The sequence below is a fragment of the Myotis lucifugus genome, unplaced genomic scaffold, assembly GCF_000147115.1.
Source record: "Myotis lucifugus unplaced genomic scaffold, Myoluc2.0 scaffold_57, whole genome shotgun sequence".
Classification (NCBI taxonomy): Eukaryota; Metazoa; Chordata; class Mammalia; order Chiroptera; family Vespertilionidae; genus Myotis; species Myotis lucifugus.
This window is the reverse complement of record NW_005871105.1, coordinates 2664800-2685645: the sequence shown is the minus strand read 5'-3', so window position 1 is coordinate 2685645 and position 20846 is coordinate 2664800. Positions and strand designations below refer to the sequence as shown.

The 20846-nt window shown below is 38.3% G+C and overlaps 1 protein-coding gene across 3 annotated transcripts in view; it reads left to right on the top strand.

Moving 5' to 3' along the window:
- Nucleotides 1-20846, top strand: part of FAM184A (family with sequence similarity 184 member A) — a 78520-nt gene that overhangs the window by 38020 nt on the left and 19654 nt on the right. For all 3 annotated transcript variants that reach the window (XM_023754182.1, XM_006089213.3, XM_006089217.3), the window contains exons 6-10: nt 454-576; nt 6025-6186; nt 9637-9758; nt 10223-10373; nt 20384-20596. In XM_023754182.1, the coding sequence (XP_023609950.1) occupies nt 454-576; nt 6025-6186; nt 9637-9758; nt 10223-10373; nt 20384-20596 (771 nt within the window). The remainder of the gene's footprint in view (nt 1-453; nt 577-6024; nt 6187-9636; nt 9759-10222; nt 10374-20383; nt 20597-20846) is intronic.

Genomic DNA, 20846 nt, shown 5'->3' with positions numbered 1-20846 from the left:
CTAGCCAGTTTGGCCTAGTGGATAGAGCGTCGACCTGCGGACTGAAGGGCCCCAGGTTCAATTCCAGTCAAGGGCATGTACCTCGGTTGCAGGCTCCTCTCTGGCCCAGGCCCTGGTTGGGGCACGTGCTGGAGGCAACCAGTCGATGTGTTTCTCTCACATCGTATTTCTATCTTTCCCTCTCTCTTCCACTCTCTAAAAATCAATGGAAAAATATCCCCAGGTAAGGATTAAAACAAAATTATTTAACTGCTACATCATAAGTTATTCAGAATGATATAATTTAAGCCCCCAGGATTAATTTGATTCACTATTAATTTTGATATTAATTATGGGTATGGCTAATTTGGAGAATAAATTTTCAAAATATAAACTGAATAGTTTTTTTTGGAAACCTTTGAAGTATACAATATTTGAAATTTTGTTAATTTTTTAAACTTTCTTTTTCTTAAGGAATTGGAGGAACAATATGAAAAGGAGAAACTAAACCTAGAAGAGGATAAAAGTCAGCTTCAACAAGAGCTAGAAAACCTGAAGAAAGAACTGGAAGACAAGCTGAAAACAGCCAATCAAGAGGCAAGAATTCTATAGACCTGTCACCTGTGTTAGGTTTTCATGACAAAACCTTGTTTGATAACATTGTATAAAGTAGTGAGCTTCAGCGAAAGTAACATCTAGAGTAAAAATAATCAAAAAATGATGCTGAATTATTAATAATACACTGGTTACATCTCACCAGGTAAAAATTGACTATCAAAAACATGAGCCACAAGGTGCTTTGGGAGGGAAAAGCAAAACAAAGGAGAATATCACTGTATAGGAAAGAAAACAAAGGAGGTTTTCCTACTCTTTTGCAAAACATTGACTTACTATTCTCTACTCTGACTCCATTTAAAAAAGACTTTCCAGCCCTAGCTGGTTTGGCTCAGTGGATAGAGCTTTGGCTTGCGGACCGAAGGGTTTGATTCTGGTCAAGGGCATGTACCTCGGTTGCAGGCTCCTCCCCGGCTGGGGCCCTGGTCAGGGCGCTTGCAGGAGGCAACCAGTTGATTTGTTTCTCTCACATCGATATTTCTCTCTGTCTTTCCCTCTCTCTTCCACTCTCTCTAAAAAATCAATGGGAAAATATCCTCCGGTTGAGGATTAAATTTTTTTTTTTTTAAATATATTTTATTGAGTTTTTACAGAGAGGAAGGGAGAGAGATAGAGAGTTAGAAACATCGATGAGAGAGAAACATCGATCAGCTGCCTCCTGCACATCTCCTACTGGGGATGTTCCCGCAACCCAGGTACATGCCCTTGACCGGAATCGAACCTGGGACCTTTCAGTCCACAGGTCGACGCTCTATCCACTGAGCCAAACCGGTTTCGGCTAAAAATTTTTTTTAAATAAATAAATAAAAAAGACTTGCCAAGTTCTAGATAGTGACATCTAAATTAATTTTAAAATTCTATACAAAACTAGAAAAGTCTAAGAATAGAATAGGATAAAAGTCTTAAAACCAAAAAGTTGTGAATAGAATAAATGCAAACAAAATGTAGATTCATAATATTGTGTATTTCATCCCTTTTTCTCTTTTGCCTTGGTTCAGAACAGCCTTGCTACTGTCCTCTTTTCCTCTGTTCCAGTTTATCCTTCCTGTGGACTGTGGACTGATATTTCTACAGGTTCTTGTCTTGGCCATTCTTGTCTTGTCAGCTGTCCCTACCTCACTAGAGTCTTCTTTACCAATAGTCTTTAAGTCCGGCTTTCTCATCACTCTGCTTCCACTCACAGAAACCGCGCCAAAATACACAAGTGCCCATGGGAAGGCTAATACCTTGCACTCGGGATTCTTTAATTATATTTAAACACTTATCCAGAGGAGAAATCATTTGGGAATGACAGAGAATTAAGATTCTTGTTGGTATTATTAACTCAGCCTCTCTTCTGGTGTCCTAGAATCCACCGCTGGCTCCAAATCTGCAGACCTCTCTTGGCAGGACACAGTCTTTGTAGTTATGGTGTCCTACTCGCATTAGAAGGCAGTGTAGTGACCATCTGTGTTTCTCACGCAGGCCCCCCGGAGTTCTGCTCTCAGTTCTAAATGGCTTCAGTGTTCTCCAAGCCTACATGCTCTGAGCTCACTAAGCAGAGTTCTAGTAAACATATAATTGATTTTCCTTTTTATTGCATTTGCAGTTATATTTTAGCACCCTCGTAATGTTTTTGTGCCATGTTGGACTGGCTCCTCAAGAATCTGCCTGGATCATTTCTCCATATGTACTTACTTTTCTTCAGCCTGGGACATCTATTTTTTATGTTATTACTAGAAGCCCAGTGCATGAATTCGTGCATGGGTGGGGTGCCTCAGCCTGGACAGCAATTGGGGCGATTGGGGCCACGGGAGGTTGGCTAGTGGGGGGAGGGGCTACAGGATGTTGGCCAGTGGGGGGGAGGGGCCGCGGGAGGTTGGCCGCCCTAATCGGAGTCATAGGGCTGGCCAGCTGGGTGAGGGGAGGTTGGCTGTGGGAGTGCACTGACCATCAGGGGGCAGCTTCTGCATTGAGCGCCTGCCCTCTAGTGGTCGGTGCGTGTCATAGTGATTGGTTGATTGGTCGCTTAGGCTTTTATATAGAGAGATTATTATTATTATTTTTGGTCCTTTGTTCCTGACTAGGCTCTCCAGAGATAATAAACTTTAAGTATTATTATTTTGTTTCCTGCCCTTAAAGTAAAGGATATCAACATTCCACAGTTAATTATGACACTTCTCTAAAGTTTTGTTTTATAAATTATCTTTATCAGGTTTAGGAACTCTCTTGTAATTCTAGCTTCTTAATTAAAAAAACTCACAAACTGATGTTGATTTTTCTGTATATATTGGCTCATACTTTTTACTAGTAATTTATTAATGTGGTACCTTATATTAATAAATTCTCTAATATTATAGCAATGTTGGATTTATAGACTACGTCCCAATTAGTCATGAAATATATATATATTATATATATAATCTTTTTTTATATAATAGATTTCTCATACATTGTATGAGAAGCAAAAATTTATGTCTTTAATATCTTAAAAGTGTATAAAACTGTAGGAAAAAAACAGGCACCCCCATTTTTTAATGAGCTAAAAAACATAAAAAAATTTAAACATCACTACCGTTTAAAAACTGGAAATGAAATCAGTGAGATGCTATTTTCATTACCATGAAATTGACAATGATTAAAAAATTAAGTGAGGCCATGCAGTGGTGTTGATAAGGGTGGAGAAAAAAGCACTTGAAAGCTGTTTATAGATGAGATTATAAAGTCATGCCATTTTCTTGGAAAGGAATTTCGCAGCATGTTTAAAAGCCTTAAGGTGGGCATGTCCTTTGATTCACCAGTTTCAGTTCTGGTATTTAACCAAAGTGAATAATTGAGGATTACTGACAAAATTTCAGCAATGGTTATAGTGGAAGAAATTTAGAAACAACTTAAAAATTTCCACAGAACTCTGTCTGCCTCTGGAGGAGTAGGAATCGTTTCCTAACCCACAGAGGCATCCTTGCTCCCCTTCCCATGCTCTGGGGCTGCGACCAGAGGTGAGGGGGATTGCTGTTTTCTGCTTATACCATAGGTCGGGAGGGTGAAGGCATCGAAGGTTCTTTTAGGAGTTAAATATTTACAGATTGAGATGAAAAGAAATTTTATTTCTTCTTAATTGCTAGTAAGAATATATGGACTTTTTCTGTTATTGACTCATTCATTTATTTAATAAATATTGAATGGTATTAGGGTCCAAAGCACTGAATTATACACTGTGGTTACAGAGGTGAATAAGCCAGGTATGGTCCCTATTATACGAAAAGACAGATATGGAAACAAGTAATAACAAGTCTGATGTATATTACAAAATGGTGATAAGTGGTTAATAGGGCTTTGCCAGAGAATAAACTGAGGAGAGCTTATGCAAAGGCCCTGAGGCATGAGAAGTTTCTAGGAACTGGAAGGATGCCGATATAGATGGAGCATGATGGCAGCTGCAGTGATAATAATTTTTATTTAGTTCTTAATATGCCTCAGGCATTATTTTATACAGCCTCTCCTAAGTCACACAAAGTTAAGTCACTTTCCAAAGTCACATAGTAAGTGGATAAGGCCAGAATTCCGGTTCAGGCAGTATGATTTCAGAACCCAATTCCTACCCATGTGCCACTCTTTTTCCCAATGAGTGTAAAGACCAAGGAGGTGGAGAGTTGCCAAGCTAAGGCTAGAGAGAGGGGCTATGCCACGGAGGCCTTGGGAGAACTGTGAAAGATTTTGGATGTTATCCTAAGGGAAACGGGAAGTGTTTAGAACAGGGATCCTCAAACTTTTTAAACAGGGGGCCAGTTCACTGTCCCTCAGACCGTTGGAGGGCTGGACTATAGTTTTAAAAAAAACTATAAACAAATTCGTATGCACACTGCACATATCTTATTTTGAAGAAAAAACCAAAACGGGAACAAATACAATATTTGTATTTGCATGTGGCCCACGGCCCGTAGTTTGAGGACCCCTGGTTTAGAAGATGCTCAGTAAAATACATGGTGCTTGCTTGGGGTTGGGGCTTGTACTCACGTTGATGTTTGTAATTCCTATTTGCGCAGAATTGAAAAGTTTTTGCCTATTTAAACAAACATTTGTTCAGTCTCTAGAGTTTTAGTTATTTTTATAAATTTAGGATTATCTCTAATGTTGAACTTACTTGATTTTTTACAATGCTTCTTTATTTATTTTTAGAGAGAGAGAGCAAAGGAGAGGGAGAGAGATAGAAACATTGATGAGAGAGAAACATAATCGATCGGCTCATCTATTGGCTGCCTCCTGCACACCCCCTACTGGGGATTCGAGCCCACAACCCGGGCATGTGCCCTGATCGGGAATTGAACTTGCAACCTCTCAGTGTATGGGACGATGCTCAACCAACTGAACCACACTGGCCAGAGCCCAGTTTTTATTTTCATAGTCTTGATAGGCTTGGTTATGATATAAAAATGAAATCTTTGCTTCATAGTATTTTCCTAGATAATTTAAAATATTTCATTTATTGGTTTTAGTTCTTACAATTTGAGGGTATTGATCTGCTTTGCTTATTTAACAAATTGTCTATTAGCTCCTAAAAGTCAACTTTTAACAATTTCATGAGACAAATTTTGTATGAAATCATAGAAATTATAACTTATGTGAATTTATGATATATTTACAGCTTATCAATATTGACCTAAACTTATCAACTTTAAAAATAGCATGAAAGCCCTGACCAGTTTGGCTCAGTGGATGGAGCATCAGCCTGCAGACTGAAAGGTCGCAGGTTCGATTCTGATCAAGAGCATGTACCTTGGTTGCGGGCACATCCCCAGAGGGAGGTATGTAGGAGGCAGCTGATTGATGTTTCTCTTTCATTGATGTTTCTAACTCTCTATCCCTCTCCCTTCCTCTCTGTAAAAAAATCAATAAAAAAATAGCATGAGAACTGGGCTCAAATGAAATATGTGATTTGATTTTTAAAAGTAGTTTAAAAATATTTTTTTATCAAAAAATACATTTTTTCTCAATCTTTCAAAAATCTTAATCTTGCTTCAAATCCTTTTTATAGGCATTTGATTATATGGTAGAACCTGTATTTCTCTTTTTTAAACCAGGAGCTTGAGTTATATCCATTTATTTACATGATTGTCATGAAAGGGGGCAACCATGAATAAGGCCGTCTTTGTAAAAAAAAATATTATTGATTTCAGAGAGGAAGGGAGAAGGAGATAGAAACAGATAGAAACATCAATGATGAGAGAGAATCATCAATTGGCTGCCTCCTGCATGCCCCCTACTGAGGATTGAGCCCTCAACCCCGGGCATGGGCCCTTGACCGGAATCGAACCCGGGACCCTTCAGTCCCCAGGCTGACGCTCTATCCACTGAGCCAAACCAGCTGGGGCAAGACTTTAGGAATATAGATGGGACTGTTTGCCAGTGGAATACAATGAGGTATGTTAAAAGTACTCTATTTACTTGCAGGTTGGCCGCCTCCAAGACCTGGTAAGGAAAAGTGAACAAGGGCTGGGCTCGGCGGAAGGACTCATTGCTAGCCTCCAGGACTCCCAAGGAAGACTTCAGAATGAGCTTGACTTGACTAAAAGTAGGCTGAAGGAGGCCAAGGATGCTCTATTAAAAGTTGAGGTAAGTCCTAATCCTGGTATAATCTGAACATCAGCAAGGTAAAAAATTCCATTTAGTCACTTGGCTTCAAAGTTATGAAAATCCCATTACATATAATTTAGTGTTTTACTTTCCTAGGGCTACCGTAACAAAGGACCTCAAATTGGGTGGCTTAATACAACAGGTATTTGTCCTCATAGTTCTAGAAGATGAAAGTATAAATCAAGATGTTGTTGCCCTAGCCGATATAGCTCAGTTGGTTGGGCACTGGGAGGTTGCTGGTTTGATTTCCCGTCCAGGGCATATGCCAGGTTGTGGGCTCGATCCTTGGCGGCAGGGGGCGTGCAGGAGGCAGCCTATCAAGGTGCTCTCACGTCGCTGTTTCTCTCTCTTTTTCCCTCTCCCATCCTCTCTAAAAATCAATAAAACTGTTCTTTTTTTAAGTCCATTAAAAAAAGATATTTTCAGGGCCATTCTCCCTGTTAAATCTCTACTGGAGGATCCTTCCTTGCCTTTTCCAGCTCATGTAGCCCAAGGCATTCCTCGTATTAATGACAGCACAACTTCAGTCTCTTCCTCTGTCTTCACATGGCATTCTCCCTGTGTCCTCACATCTTATAAGGACACCAGTCTTACTGAATTAAGGGCGCACCCGACTCCAGTGTGACTTCATCTTACCTCTTTACATTTGTACTGACCCTATTCCCAAGTAAGGTCACACTCTGAGATACTGGGGGGTTAGGACTTCCACATGTATTTTGGGGACACAGTTCAGCCCATAGCAATTTGTATGCAGTTTTACTGGTAAGAGTTAAAACTCTCACGTATAGCAACTGAGTGATTCTCTGTGACTACGCATTTCAGAAAGGCCTGTCTTTCCCCTTCCATTCTCATGGTGCAGAGCGAATATTTAGACTGCCTTAGACAGGAAAGAAAAGAAACCATAAAACCAGGGGAATAGTAGTCGGGGAGTTCTTACTTTTTCTTTCAGAGAGGTGAAGAACTCAGATGGGCTCTGAAGTCAGATTGGTTGACAGTATTACATATGCTCCCTTTTCCCCCCATTGACCTTTCCCAGCCTGCCCCTGCCCCCAGCACAGGCCTCCACCCCCCTGTTGTCTGTGTCCATTGGTTATGCTTAGTATATGCATGTATACAAGTCCTTTGGTTGATCTCTCACCACCCCTGCACCCCCCGCCCAAAGAGGGATCCACCATTTAGTATGTAACTTTTGGTTTGTTATTTATTCTAAGCCTCGATTTCCTCATCAGATCAGTTGGTGGGGGAAAATAATGTACTTCACACCACTCTGGTAGTAATTAAATGAGATAAAACATTTACAAAACAGTGCTTAGCAAAATAGCACACAGTAAATGTTGCCTTTTATTTAACATTTCAAATTTTTTTTTGACTTAGAATTGATGACAGTTCAAAAGCATATAAACAAGAAACTTTAGTGGCTATAGCTTGTTTATATATATATATATTTCTACTTATATCTAAGGTGTAGTGATATTTTTATAAATATAAAACTTTGAATACTGCCCGGCTGGCATGGCTCAGTGGTTGAGCGTCAACGTATGAACTAGGAGGTCACGGTTCAATCCCCGGTCGGGGCACATGTCCAGGTTGTGGGCTCGATCCCCAGTGTGGGGTGCGCAGGAGGCAGCCGATCAAGGATTCTCTCTCATCATTGATGTTTCTATTTTTTCTCTCCTCTCTTCCTCTCTGAAATCAATAAAAAATATATTAAAAAACAAAACAAAAAACTTTGAATACTAATTACATTTTATTTTTAAATTCTGTGACAAAATAAATTGATTCTCTTTAAATCTTTTTTTCCTTCTGTTTACCTGTCTCTAGCGGCTATGTGATATGAGCATTAATATGTAACAAGGAATAGTTAGAATTTAGAGCTAGTGTAATACGCAACTTAATATATTTATGTGATGCCAAACATATTGACTATAATCTCAACACTAGCATTCTGTGGCATAAAGCTGACTAAACTGTATTAAGATGTGGTTTTTCCGTTGTCAAAAGTAACAGGAAGATGATAGTATAAATATGGTGACAGATCTTGCTAAGCATCACGATGATCATTTTATAAGGTATATAATTGTTGAGTCACTATGTTGTATACCTGAAACTAATATAATATGGTATGTTAGTGATACTTCAATAAAAAATAAGGTGGTAAAAATATACTTAAAAATAAACTGCGGAGATATTTCTAATGAATGTTGATAGAATATAAATTGTTTTGATATGGAAACATGGAGGATCTGTGTCCCTGGCTTTGCCACAGCCCGTTTCCTGCCTTCGGGGCATTTAATCCTGGTGGCCTTCCTCCTCCACCCCGTCTTGGCACTGAGAATTAGACGTAGGGATTCCCTTTCATTTACTTCAGGTTCTTGTGCATATTTACATTGTTCTTCTGTCACATAGTAGAACATGATACATATTTTAAGCAAAACTCTATCAACTGTTCAGTTGCTGATCTGCTGGACAGTTTTAATTGAGAAAATATAGGTGCTGCATTATAGTTTACCACAACTTGGGAAATTTCCTTCAGAGCAAGGGTGTGTTATCTTTAACCTTTCCCCCCACTCTTGCACTGTCTAATAAAGTGCTGCGTTGAATTCAGTTCTTAGTACTCACTGCTTAATAGCCAGGTTAACAGTGTGGAATGGCAGTTTCCAATTGACTTGCTTCTTTCCCATTTACCCCTTAACAACTGCCGTCAGCAGGTGGGTGATCCTGAGCGAGTCGTTGTGATAGTGAAGGAGGGGCCATCATCTGTTCTTCTCTTGTACCCTAAGAATAGCTGCAGTGCTGGCAGGGATGATGGTTGCCAGTGTTGTCCAAAAGGTCACCTCCAGCCCCAGGCTCCAGAGAGCCACTTGGTTTATGCTCATCTAGAGGGATTTCATATATATCGTATCATATTACCATAACACCAAACACACGGACCACTGGTTTGAGGTTATATAATAAAAATACTCAGTAGCCTAAATTTCTCATAATAATTTTAATCATATCAGTGGGGGTACAGCAATAATGCTTAAGCTTTGAATAAATAGCATACTTTTGAATGTGAATATGAATGAATTTGAATAACTTATCTGTGTATGTAATGTGCACACTTGTAAAGATAATCGACTAATAGTCACATACCCATGATATGGAAGGTTTAGTTAGGATTATTAATTATGCTGTCTTGAAACTACTTAAAGTAACTTTTAAATTTATAGACCTTAATAAAAGCTAGTTTGCACAAGGACATTTAAATGATAGAATGTGTACCATATATTTTATTGTCAGAAAATCTCAAGTAATTATCATAGATCGCACTGCCAGTTATTGTGCTGTAAGAATTTGTTACGATGCATGCACTCTGCTGATTTGAAATAACCAGCAGTGACTTGGCTTTTGAAGACTAGTCTTTACTGAAGAGTTTTTGTTCCTCAGAGGGAGCGAGACCGAGAAAGGCAACAGCATGAAGAAACACTGGCTGCCCTGAAGGGAGAGGAGACGCTCAGAGTGGACAAAATGGCCCAGGACCTAGAAATCAAATGGACTGAAAATCTTAGGTACAGTTTTTACTCCTTAATGTAAGCTCATCAATGCAGATGTGCAGAAAATGTTTTTCTCTGTGGCTTATACTGTCTTCCTGTTAAAGACGTAGTAGCGGCATTTTCAATGAGTTTTTCCCATGATTAGATGCAGAGAAATTGGAATTTTTTTTCCTGCTTGAATACAGATTGCTGTTTTCTGATTTCATTTCCTTGAATATGAAATAGAAAGAGTACTAACCTGAAGTCAGAAGACTTTATTTGTTCTAGTACCTATTCTGCCACTGATAAAACTGATAAACCCATGATCTTGGGTAAGTTACCAATTTACCTTCTAGTCCCTAACTATACAATAATCAACTCCTATTCTGATGTTGACTTTTGAGGAGGATTAATTACTTAGGAAACATGTGAACAACTACACTACAGTTATTGAGATAAATAATTCTCTTTATAAAGGAAATGCATTTGTTTTATTCTAGACAAGAGTGTTCTAAACTTCGTGAAGAGCTAAGACTTCAACATGAAGAGGATAAGAAATCAGCAATGTCTCAACTTTTTCAGTTAAAAGAGCGTGAGAAAAATGCAGCCAGAGATTCATGGCAGAAGAAAGTAGAAGATCTCTTAAACCAGGTAATTGAGAGTTTGCATATTATAAAGTTCTATTTTCCTTGTCATTCTCTAGCTAGGGAAATATTATACAACATTGTGTATTAGTTCACTGTATTTTGTTATTTTTCTTTTCTTTTAAATGTTATTTTTCAATTATAGTTGGCATTTGATATTATTTTGTTTTAGTTTCAGGTGTACAACAGAGTGGTTATACAGTCATATACTTTACAAAGTGATCCCCCCAATATTTCAAGTATGCTCCTGGCACCATACATAATTATTAAAGTGTCCATCAATAGACAAGTGGGTAAAAAGAGTTGTAGTACATATTATATACAATGGAATATTACTCAGCCATAAAAAAGAATAAAATCTTACTACTGTATTTGCTACAGCATGGTTGAATCTAGAGGGTATTATGCTAAGTGAAATTAGACAGAGAACAACAAATACCATATGATTCACTTCTATGTGAAATCTAAAGAACAAAATAAATGAACAAATGAAATAGAGGAGACTCGTAGATACAGAGAACAGACTGATGGTTGACAGATGCAGGGCGGGGGGGAGTTGGGGGACTGAGTGAAAAATTAACAAGAAACTTAAGATGCTTTAAAACAAATTGACTATTATATAGGCCGGGCATCAGTTTTTTATGAACATGGGTCTTATTCATGTAGAATGCTTGCCAAATAATATTTTTGCATATAGATTTTTTAGTTCATCCAGCGTTCTTTTAAACAGACACTTAGGGTGACATCATCCAGTCTTGCAGTTTAAATACCATCTATATGTCAGTGGCTTATAAAGTTAAACCTCCAGCCTTGACCTCTTATCCTGAACTCAGAACCACTTGGTTGGCTAATAGGCATCTCAGACGTCGCATGTCTGACTCAGAAGTATTGATTTTCACTCTCCATCTATCATCCCAGCATCTTCACTTCTTGGCACAGCTTGTTGCTCAAAATAAAAAATGAAGAGTCATCCTTAATTTCTAATTTTTTTACCTCTTCCATAATCTGTCAGTCCTCTTTATTCTACCTCCAAGACATATCCAGCTCCTTCCACTTTCAATTCCCTTAGCAGACACTAGTTCAAGTCACTGTTACAATGGCCTTCTACCTGACCTCCCCAATTTCACTTTTCTCACAGAACTCAGTGATCTTTAAAAAAAAATTTTTTTAAATATATTTTTATTGATTTCAGAGAGAAAGGGAGAGGGGAAAAGAGAGGTAGAAACATCAATGATGACAGAGAATCATTGATCGGCTGCCTCCTACACGCCCCACACTGGGGATTGAGCCTGTAACCCAGGCATGTGCCCTGATGGGGAATCTAACCATGACCTCCTGGTTCATAGGTAGAAGCTCAACCACTGAGCCACGCTGGCTGGGCCAAAGTGACCTTTTATAATGTAAATCAGATCATGCCGTTCTGCTCAGAATTCTCTCAGGGCACGCCATTGAATTAAGGCTCTTATTCCGACTCCTTCATTTTCCAACAAGACCTGAAGCCAACTTGTCCCTGCAGATACCTCCCATCTCATTTCAGCCTCACAAACAGCACCGTGGCTCGCACATACGCACATGCTCAGTTACTCCGAGCTTACTTCCACCTCAGGATGTTGGTGCTGATCCATTTGCCCAGACACTCTTCTCCCAAGATCATGTCATTTTGTGTCTGGCTCCTTCATTAATTCCAAGTTTATTGTCACTTCTTTAAAAACATCTGTCTTTGCCATCAACCCAGTATCACCTCCAGTCATTTCCTATCATAGCAACCTTTAAAAAAAAAAAAGAAAAAAAAATATGAACTTTATTTTCTTATTTGTTTTTGTGTATTTGTTTTACTGTTTTTCAATTGTTTCCTCACTCTGCTTATGATATTTCCTGGAATACAGTACTGCTCTAGTAAATATTTTTAAAATGAATTATAAATCTTACTTCATTTATGTGTTAACTATTAACGGTATTGCCACCCAACAGCACTAGTTGTGCCTTTCCTGATTGCCGCTGCTAGGTCTGTGATGTAAGTCATCCCAGGTCACAGCTTAGGGACCATGCCTTTTGGTTTAGATCAGTGATGGCGAACCTGTGACACGCGTGTCAGAGGTGACATGCGAACTATTTTTTTGGTTGATTTTTCTTTGTTAAATGGCATTTAAATATATAAAGTAAATATCAAAAATATAAATCTTTGTCTTACTATGGTTGCAAATTTCAAAAAATTTCTATATGTGACAGGGCACCAGAGTTAAGTTAGGGTTTTTCAAAATGCTGACACGCCGAGCTCAAAAAGTTCGCCATCACTGGTTTAGATAGTTCCAAGGCCTGCACCTGTATGCTGACAGAGGTAGTTGACCATTTGAATTTAGATTCAAGTATACTTCTGTTGTATAAAGTCTAAAATCCCTAAGGGAAGACCTGGCATGCCACTCTGATTTGTCCCACTGGTTAGTTTTCCAGTTCATTCAGGAATCTTCAACAACATGTATAATTTTGTATCATGATACCTTAAAGAGTGAAAAATAAAATATACTTCATGAGCAAGTGCTATACATTTTAGATTAACTTCTAATACTGGGTCATCAGTTCTGAGAACTACAAAGAGGTATAAAACTATAACTAAAAATCTTTCAGATTTTCTTAAGTTTTATGAAGTCTGGAAAGTTAAGGGTCTCATTAGTATGTGAAGAATATTAATAGTATGAGAAAGAATAAGAAAAAAGTAAAAATAAAATTAATATAGTTAATATGTATAAAAGTGTGAGAAAGTTTAGATCGAGAAGTTATGGAATAATCAAATAGAAAGTTAATCTTTTTCTCAAGTTATTTTTGTCAACTCCAGTAAACTCTATCCTAGAATATGTTAGTTAAGTTATTAGTAAAAAATTATTTACCAAATAAAATCTGGCTTTACTTTGTGACACGCCAAGGAATAAATCACATTATGGGGAAAAAGATAATCATGTTCTGTCTGAAAATTTGATTATTGTCCAAAGAAAACACCATTTTACAGGAACTTTTCTATTTATATTAGTAATAAAAATTTTTAATGTTATTTCGTATTTTGAAGGGCAAAAAAATAAAGCAGTTGAAACAGAATTCACATTTTTTTCCATATTTGGGGGTAGATATAGTGCCTAGTGTTTTTTCCAGTGGGTTTTCACTCAGAATTTCAGTGGACTTCTGTAAAACGAACCCAGACGGTAAATAAATTCCCCAGATATGTCCTAGATAATAGGATTGAAAAGATATGAGGGAATCTCTTTTTTCTTTCCCCCAGTACAAAACCAGCTTACTATTCATCTTCACATTTTCAATGATAATCTCTTATTTGTTTTCTGGCCCCCAAATTATGTAGTCAATCGAGTTAGTGTATCACTTCTCATCTGCTCATTTCTGTTCAGAGAAATCCTTCATGAATCAACATCAATACTGAGTGTAATACTTTGAAGCAATAGATTGTAGATTTCTGGGAGGCATTTGGGACAGTAATATGCCTTGTAGTTCCTTCAATAACCATCAACTTTAAAAGTGAACTCTGGTTAAATGTACCAGCCTTTGGTATTTTGCATAGGTAAGTCTGCCAGCCCACAAACATCAGACACTGTTTTAAAAGACAACAGATAATTTATACTGTAAGTCTTAAACTCCTTTTTGTCTAATTTCTTTCTCAGAACTGTTTTCAACTTACTTTTTCTTGAGTACGTTATAATGTTTTGTGCTTTACTCTCCCTCTTACCCCCTCTTTCTTTCACCGAGTTGGTTTCTGAATGTTTCCCTTTGTTCCTATGATCTTTTCTTCATAGCGGCACTCTCTGGGTGAAGCTTTGCATAAATCTATCAACAATGTAAGTGAGCGGCACTTACAGTTTGTACACAAGGGCATGTTGCACTTTTGATTTTGCATTAACATCATCACTGCTTTAGAGCTTAAACTTATACAAAAATGCACTTTTTTTTCAATAAGATATGTTTTTTGTATATGGGTAATAAAAGCTTCTAACTTTAAGCCATTCTCTGTGTATGTGCATACATCTACTGCATTGTATTAGTAAGCTTATATTTTGTTATAAAGCCAAGCAAGATTTCACATCTCACACATAAAATTCATTATTTTAATATTTACTTTGTAAGATACAGTAATGTTTTTGAAAAACTATTAACTAGTTTACTATCATAGAATTGGAAATAAATATAAATGTATTTCTTCTTTTGTTAATTAGTTTATTTTTTGAAAAATTAGTATCAATAGACTTTTAAAATTAATTTTAGAGAGAGAGGAAGGGAGATGGGGGGAGAAAGAGAGAGAGAGAGAGAGAGAGAGAGAGAGAGAGAGAGAGAGAGAGAAACATCAATAGGTTGCCTCCCATACACACCCACACTCCTGAGCATGTGCCCTGATCAGGAATTGAACTGTTTGGTTTTTTGTTTGGGGGGACGTACGTGTGTGTGTGTGTGTGTGTGTGTGTGTGTGTGTGAGAGAGAGAGAGAGAGAGAGAGAGAGAGAGAGAGAGAGAGAGAGAGAGATTTGTAACAGCAAAACTAGGTGAGATGATCCAAATTTCCATAAAGAAGGATTGAAGTAATTTGTGTGTATTATATTCTGGAATTATGTCTGTTAGGATGCATTTGACTACAAACAGCAGAGCACCCAGTTGACAGTGGCTGTCAAGATATTTAGTTCAGAACTCAGGTATTTTCTGTACTTCCCCTTTGCCATGCACACTGTGTTAGCTTTTTGACCTTAAGTTTGCCGTGTCATAGGTGCAACATGGCTGCTCCAACTCCCGCCACCATGTCCTGATCAACCGTGCTTATGCAAGAGGCTCTCCTTAGGTGCTTTTTAAACTTTGATCAGGACGTCTTTCCCCCGAGTCCCCCATACTTCCTTTACCTTATTAACTAAAACAGGTTGGCATGTCCTTGTAATTAGATTTCTGTGACTTTCTTACCTTCTTTAAGATAGGGATTTCTATTCAATCCCTAAAACTCAAGTCAGCTAACTGGGAAGAAAGGAAAGGGGGAGATTGGCTCTTGGGGAGGCAAGGAACAGTGTCTACACTAGAAATTCTGTGTAGTCATTGAAAAGGATGGGGATTGTGGATATGTGTACTTTATAAATACCACTGTGACGGGAAAAACCAACCTGTAAAACCACAAACTCACTGGCCTCCCTAATGGAAAAATCATTAACCATTGTTAGATAAATCCATGCATATATTCATCTTGGAGAAAGTTACATAGAGTTAGGTGTGTGAAAAGCCACTCCATCACATAACAACACCTGCAGGTCAGGACACCTCATGGTTTTACATTTGATGTCGTCTTTATCCCTCTGTGCAATGCATGTTGGGTGTCTGCCCCATTCTACATCCCGTGGGTCTGTCTCAGCTACTTTGGATGTTAAGTACTCACTATTCTCCTGAGTTGTGCCCTGGGACCCCAAAGTAACTTTTGTGTGTAAGACGTAGCCACTGTTTTGTCAGATCATGACAGATGTCTTCTCTACATTTGGTGAAAATCGTCCGTCACTTGCACATGATGTAGTAAAATCAGTGAAAGAAAACAAAACAGGCAATTCTAGCAAGAGAGAGAGAAGTCATTGTATCTGGTTGCCCTTAGGGGTTGGGATTTGGCAAGGAAAGGAAATGAAAGAGACTTTCCCTTTTATTTTATAACTCCTATACTTTTAAAATTTTTTCACAATGAACACTTACTACATTGGTAATGTAGAATAAAAATATGTCAGGTGGTCTGGGCCCAATTCTAGACCCTGTAAATCAGAATATCAAGGGGTTAGGGCCTGGGCAAATATACTTATTCAAATCTACAGAGATGATTCTGATACACAGACAGGTTTGAGAACCACAGATTACATTTATTACCTCACAAACTGCTTAGTTTTGAGGACAAATTGTATATTTTTTGTATTCTTTCATTTATGTAACAAGTCGATATTTTGGGAGGGACAAAAACCACCAACAGTGCATCAACAACCAAATGTTATAGGTAATTAATGCCAGGCCCCATATTGACATCCTGGCATATCCGGTACCTCAGGTTTGATGTTTCAGTTGCTGTTTTCAAGGAGCTCTTTGAGCACCATTGTTGAGGCACAGAATCCTTATGAAACTGATCTGTAGGAAATAGGTCAAGCTTTCCTTTCTTCAAAATATATGTCCATGTTTTTTTATTTTCATTTGTCCTTTTGAAATTTTTACAATATCTTATTTCTAGAAAACAACAGTATTTTAAGTGGTAGAGCTTACTATCAGTGCAGTTTGGCCTTTAAAATTGTTTGCAAAGTATCTGGTACCTGTTGATCAATCAGTATCCTATATCAGTATCCTATATAATAAAAGGGTAATATGCAAGCAGAACGACTGGGAATGACTGGTCACTATGAAACACACTGACCACCAGGGGGCAGATGCTCAATGCAGGAGCTGTCCCCTGGTGGTCAGTGCGCTCCCACAGGGGGAGCTCTGCTCAGCCATAAGCCAGGCTGATGGCTGCCAGCACAGCGGTGGTGGCAAGAGCCTCTCCCGCCTCCTCAGCAGCACTAAGGATGTCCGACTGCAGCTTAGGTCTGCTCCCTGCTGGTAAGTGGACATCCCCCGAGGGCTGCCGGGCTGCCAGAGGGATGTCTGACTGCCAGCTTGGGCCCGATTCTCCAGGGAGCGGGCTTAAGCCAGCAGGTGGGCATCCTCCGAGGGGTCCCAGACTGCAAGAGGGCATAGACGGGGCTGAGGGACCCCCTCGAGTGCCCAAATTTTGTGCACCGGGCCTCTAGTGTTATATAATTCATATCTAAACTGCTGTGGCAAGAATTTGTTTTATATTAATGTATAGTTCCATTAAGTATACTCACCTGTTAAACATTAGTTCATTTGACATTGCTTTGCTCATTATTTGTCTTTTAAAGTCCATGTCATTTTCATGCTGAATAAAGCCTGTCAATTTGATGCAATTCGACTAACTTATTTGTAAGAATAACAAAATAAATTTTGATGCTGCATTGCATGATAAAAGCTTTTTGCATCTAGTTCATGTTACTGTCTTGAGCATGAATCTGAAGATTTTAGATAGCCTTAATATTACTTTGGTGTGCTTTCAAAGTTAATATAAAATATCTAAACTAAGTATATTTGAACACTAAATTGCATGATAATGTCTTTTTGTACATACTTTATATTTTCTTGAGTATAGAGACAAAGATTAATCATATATTCTAAAATGAAAAATATTTCTTTGGAGTCCTTTCAAGGTAAAGTATATTATGATGTAAAATATTTAAGTATATTTAAATATTTAAATGTATTTTATTTAAGCTGGTGAGGTTTGAGAGAGTGCTAGATTTTAAATGTATAACTATTACATCACTGTATTTCATTCATTTTAAATGTCATATTTCTTCCTAAGTTTCATCCTTAAATAGTTCAACTGTGAGTCAAATTGTAGTCAAATTAACATGGGAGCTCTTTTTGATGTGTGAACTTTTGGAGGTATTGCTGAATTAAGAGGCACTGCTGGGAACTGATTCGTTTCTTACTAACCTAAGTGCACACTTAATTGGAGGACAGGATCCAGGGCCACTGCTAGCCCATATGGTGGTGCCTATGTGCACATCACAAGTACATGCCCATTCTCTTTGGGTGGACACATGCATCCCAGGGCGGACAGCTTGGTGAGCAGTTGTTCCGCTGGGTGGGTTTTAGTCCTCACTTGGACAAGGGCCAGGTAATGGCTTTGATTACCAATCCTTTTTTTCCCATGCAACATAGTCTTTTCCTTACATGTGTTCTGACAGGTTGTCACATGGCAGCCACATGAGTTCCCATGCTCGGTCTGGGACTAGAGTTGATTTGGGGAAGACAGTGGGTTGGTTCCTTCTCTGTTTCAAGAACCAGCTTGCTGAGAAGAAAATGACTGCTAGTTACATATCCGTGTTCACAAACACACATTGTTGTTGCCTTTTACCATTTTGTGATTTATTATTTTTTTCTTTCTGGGTTGTCCTTACTGCTCATTTCATCCTGATCTTCTTTGCATAAAATGGTGAGAAATCACAGAGTATAATTTGTCTTGGGTTCCTAATTCCAAGTGTGGCCTGAGCTGTGCTGTGACATTCTCCTGCCGTTTTCACACTTGCAGGGTTTATTTCCGTCTGTAAATCATGGGTGCTCCTGCCACTTAAAGGTGCGGGCGAGGCGGGGGAGGGGGAGAGGGAGTATTGCATGGAGTCAGAGTGCTGCAGTTCCACTAGATTCCAATCACATGAAATAACCTCCAAAACCTTGGGTTTGTGTAGGAATCGTTAAGCAGAATTCATGTAACTTTCAGTAGGTAGTCACTCCTTTGGAAATACATTGAAACGGATTGAACATCCATGTCAGCTGTGTCATTTCTCACCCGTGCTTGACTGTCTTCATAAAGGCATGTGCTAACCTTTACAACTAAGCCCGATTTAGAACTTTGTCGAAAACCCTGCCAGACGTTTAGTTATCCACCCAACCTCACTGTAGCCTCTGACTGTTTCCTGCTGCTTGCCTCTGACCTTTCTGTCTTCCAGTTCCTCCTTTCTTATTTTGCATCTCTAGTGATTCTCCACCCTTTCTCTTCCTTTGCCAGTGCCTTCCTCTGTGAGATGGGAGGCAGCCTATATCTGCCTTTCATCACTCAAATGAGTCTTTTCCCTTTTACAAAAGCTCACTATGAAGCTTCCTCTTCCCATTGGCTTTCCTGGCCACAGGCGCTGTTTTACTTGCATATGAACACACATAGTGTCGTAAGTTACTACATTTGACAACTTATCCCTTTCCCTTCAGCTCCCCTTAGATTCAGACTTCTGTTAGAATATGGCAATGTAGTTCCTGTATAGAGGAAGTATACATATATATTTATACACATATTTCGTGTCTTTATCTTTTAAAAAGGACTTAATTTTAAGTATTTTAAGACACCCAGAAGCAATGCAGACATTGAGGGTGATATCTGTTTTCAAAAGGAGTAACAAATCAGTTTTCAATAGTGAAATAAAGGCACCTGTCATTATTATAAGGATATAACTAGAGCAGTGACGGCGAACCTTTTGAGCTCGGCGTGTCAGCATTTTGAAAAACCCTAACTTAACTCTGGTGCCGTGTCACATATAGAAATTTTTTGATATTTGCAACCATAGTAAAACAAAGATTTATATTTTTGATATTTATTTTATATATTTAAATGCCATTTAACAAAGGAAAATCAACCAAAAAAATGAGTTTGCGTGTCACCTCTGACACACGTGTCATAGGTTTGCCATCACTGAACTAGAGGATTGTGGGATGGTTATGATTTTTAAAAAGCTTGAAGGTTTGCAAGGTTTTTGAGTTAAATAAAAACTCAAAAATCTTTTTTTAAACAAGGATTCTAAATTATGAGCTGATAAATCTTTTAAAGAGTAGCTTTTTAATCCTCAAATCATCTTAGCCAGCATTTATTGAGCACTTACTACATTCCAGGAGCTGTTCTAAGTCAACTATGCATAGTAACATACTTCATTCTCACAACATAGGTGTTGATACTAGCAAGTGGTGAGGCTAGAATTTTAACTTAGAGCCCACAGTCCAAACAACTCAACATTACTACCTCACAAATAAGCAGTTTAACTTTTCATACTATCTCTTTGAAGTGACTATAATCTAAATACAGTAGTTGTCTTTTGTTTTAATTTCATATTGTGAATATTTATTGCAATACAACATAGGTGTTCGTTGTATTTCTAAATGTGAGCTGCAGTGTTCTTTAGTCTACAAACTTAATGTCACTAAATTCTATTTTTAGGATAACGACTAAAAAATAGAATTGAAAGCGGTACTACCTAAAGATTAGATACCGATGATATATGGTAAACATTTTAAGGTATTTTCTTAAGGCAGTTGTTTTACTACAGTGGATATCGTTGAAATGCTTCCCCCCTTCGATTAGCAGTTTGTGAAATGTGCCTTGTGTTTCTTCTTCACCGTGTCCCATCCTGTGGCATAGATCTCCCTGCTGAAACAGAACCTGGAGCTGCAGCTTTCCCAGTCCCAGACTTCTTTGCAGCAACTGCAAGCCCAGTTCACACAAGAACGACAACGACTTACACAAGAGCTTGAAGAATTAGAGGAACAGCATCAACAGAGACACAAGTCTTTAAAGGAAGCACATGTCCTTGCATTTCAAACTATGGAAGAAGAAAAGGAAAAGGAACAAAGAGTAAGATTAATGTGATGTCTATTCAAATGAAGTCCAGCAGCCTAATAATAATTAGCCTTCAAATTCTTACCAGTGTTTTAACTCGTGGAAACTGTGTGTGGCTTTATTTCAAGGTGTTTTCTAGTATATGACTTCCTGTAGGGGTCAGAGTGTTTAAACATATACAGTAGTTACACACTATCGCAGACAAGTTAGACTAGGGCCTATATATTATATCTGTTTTCCATTACATTGCCAAGTTCATGATGAG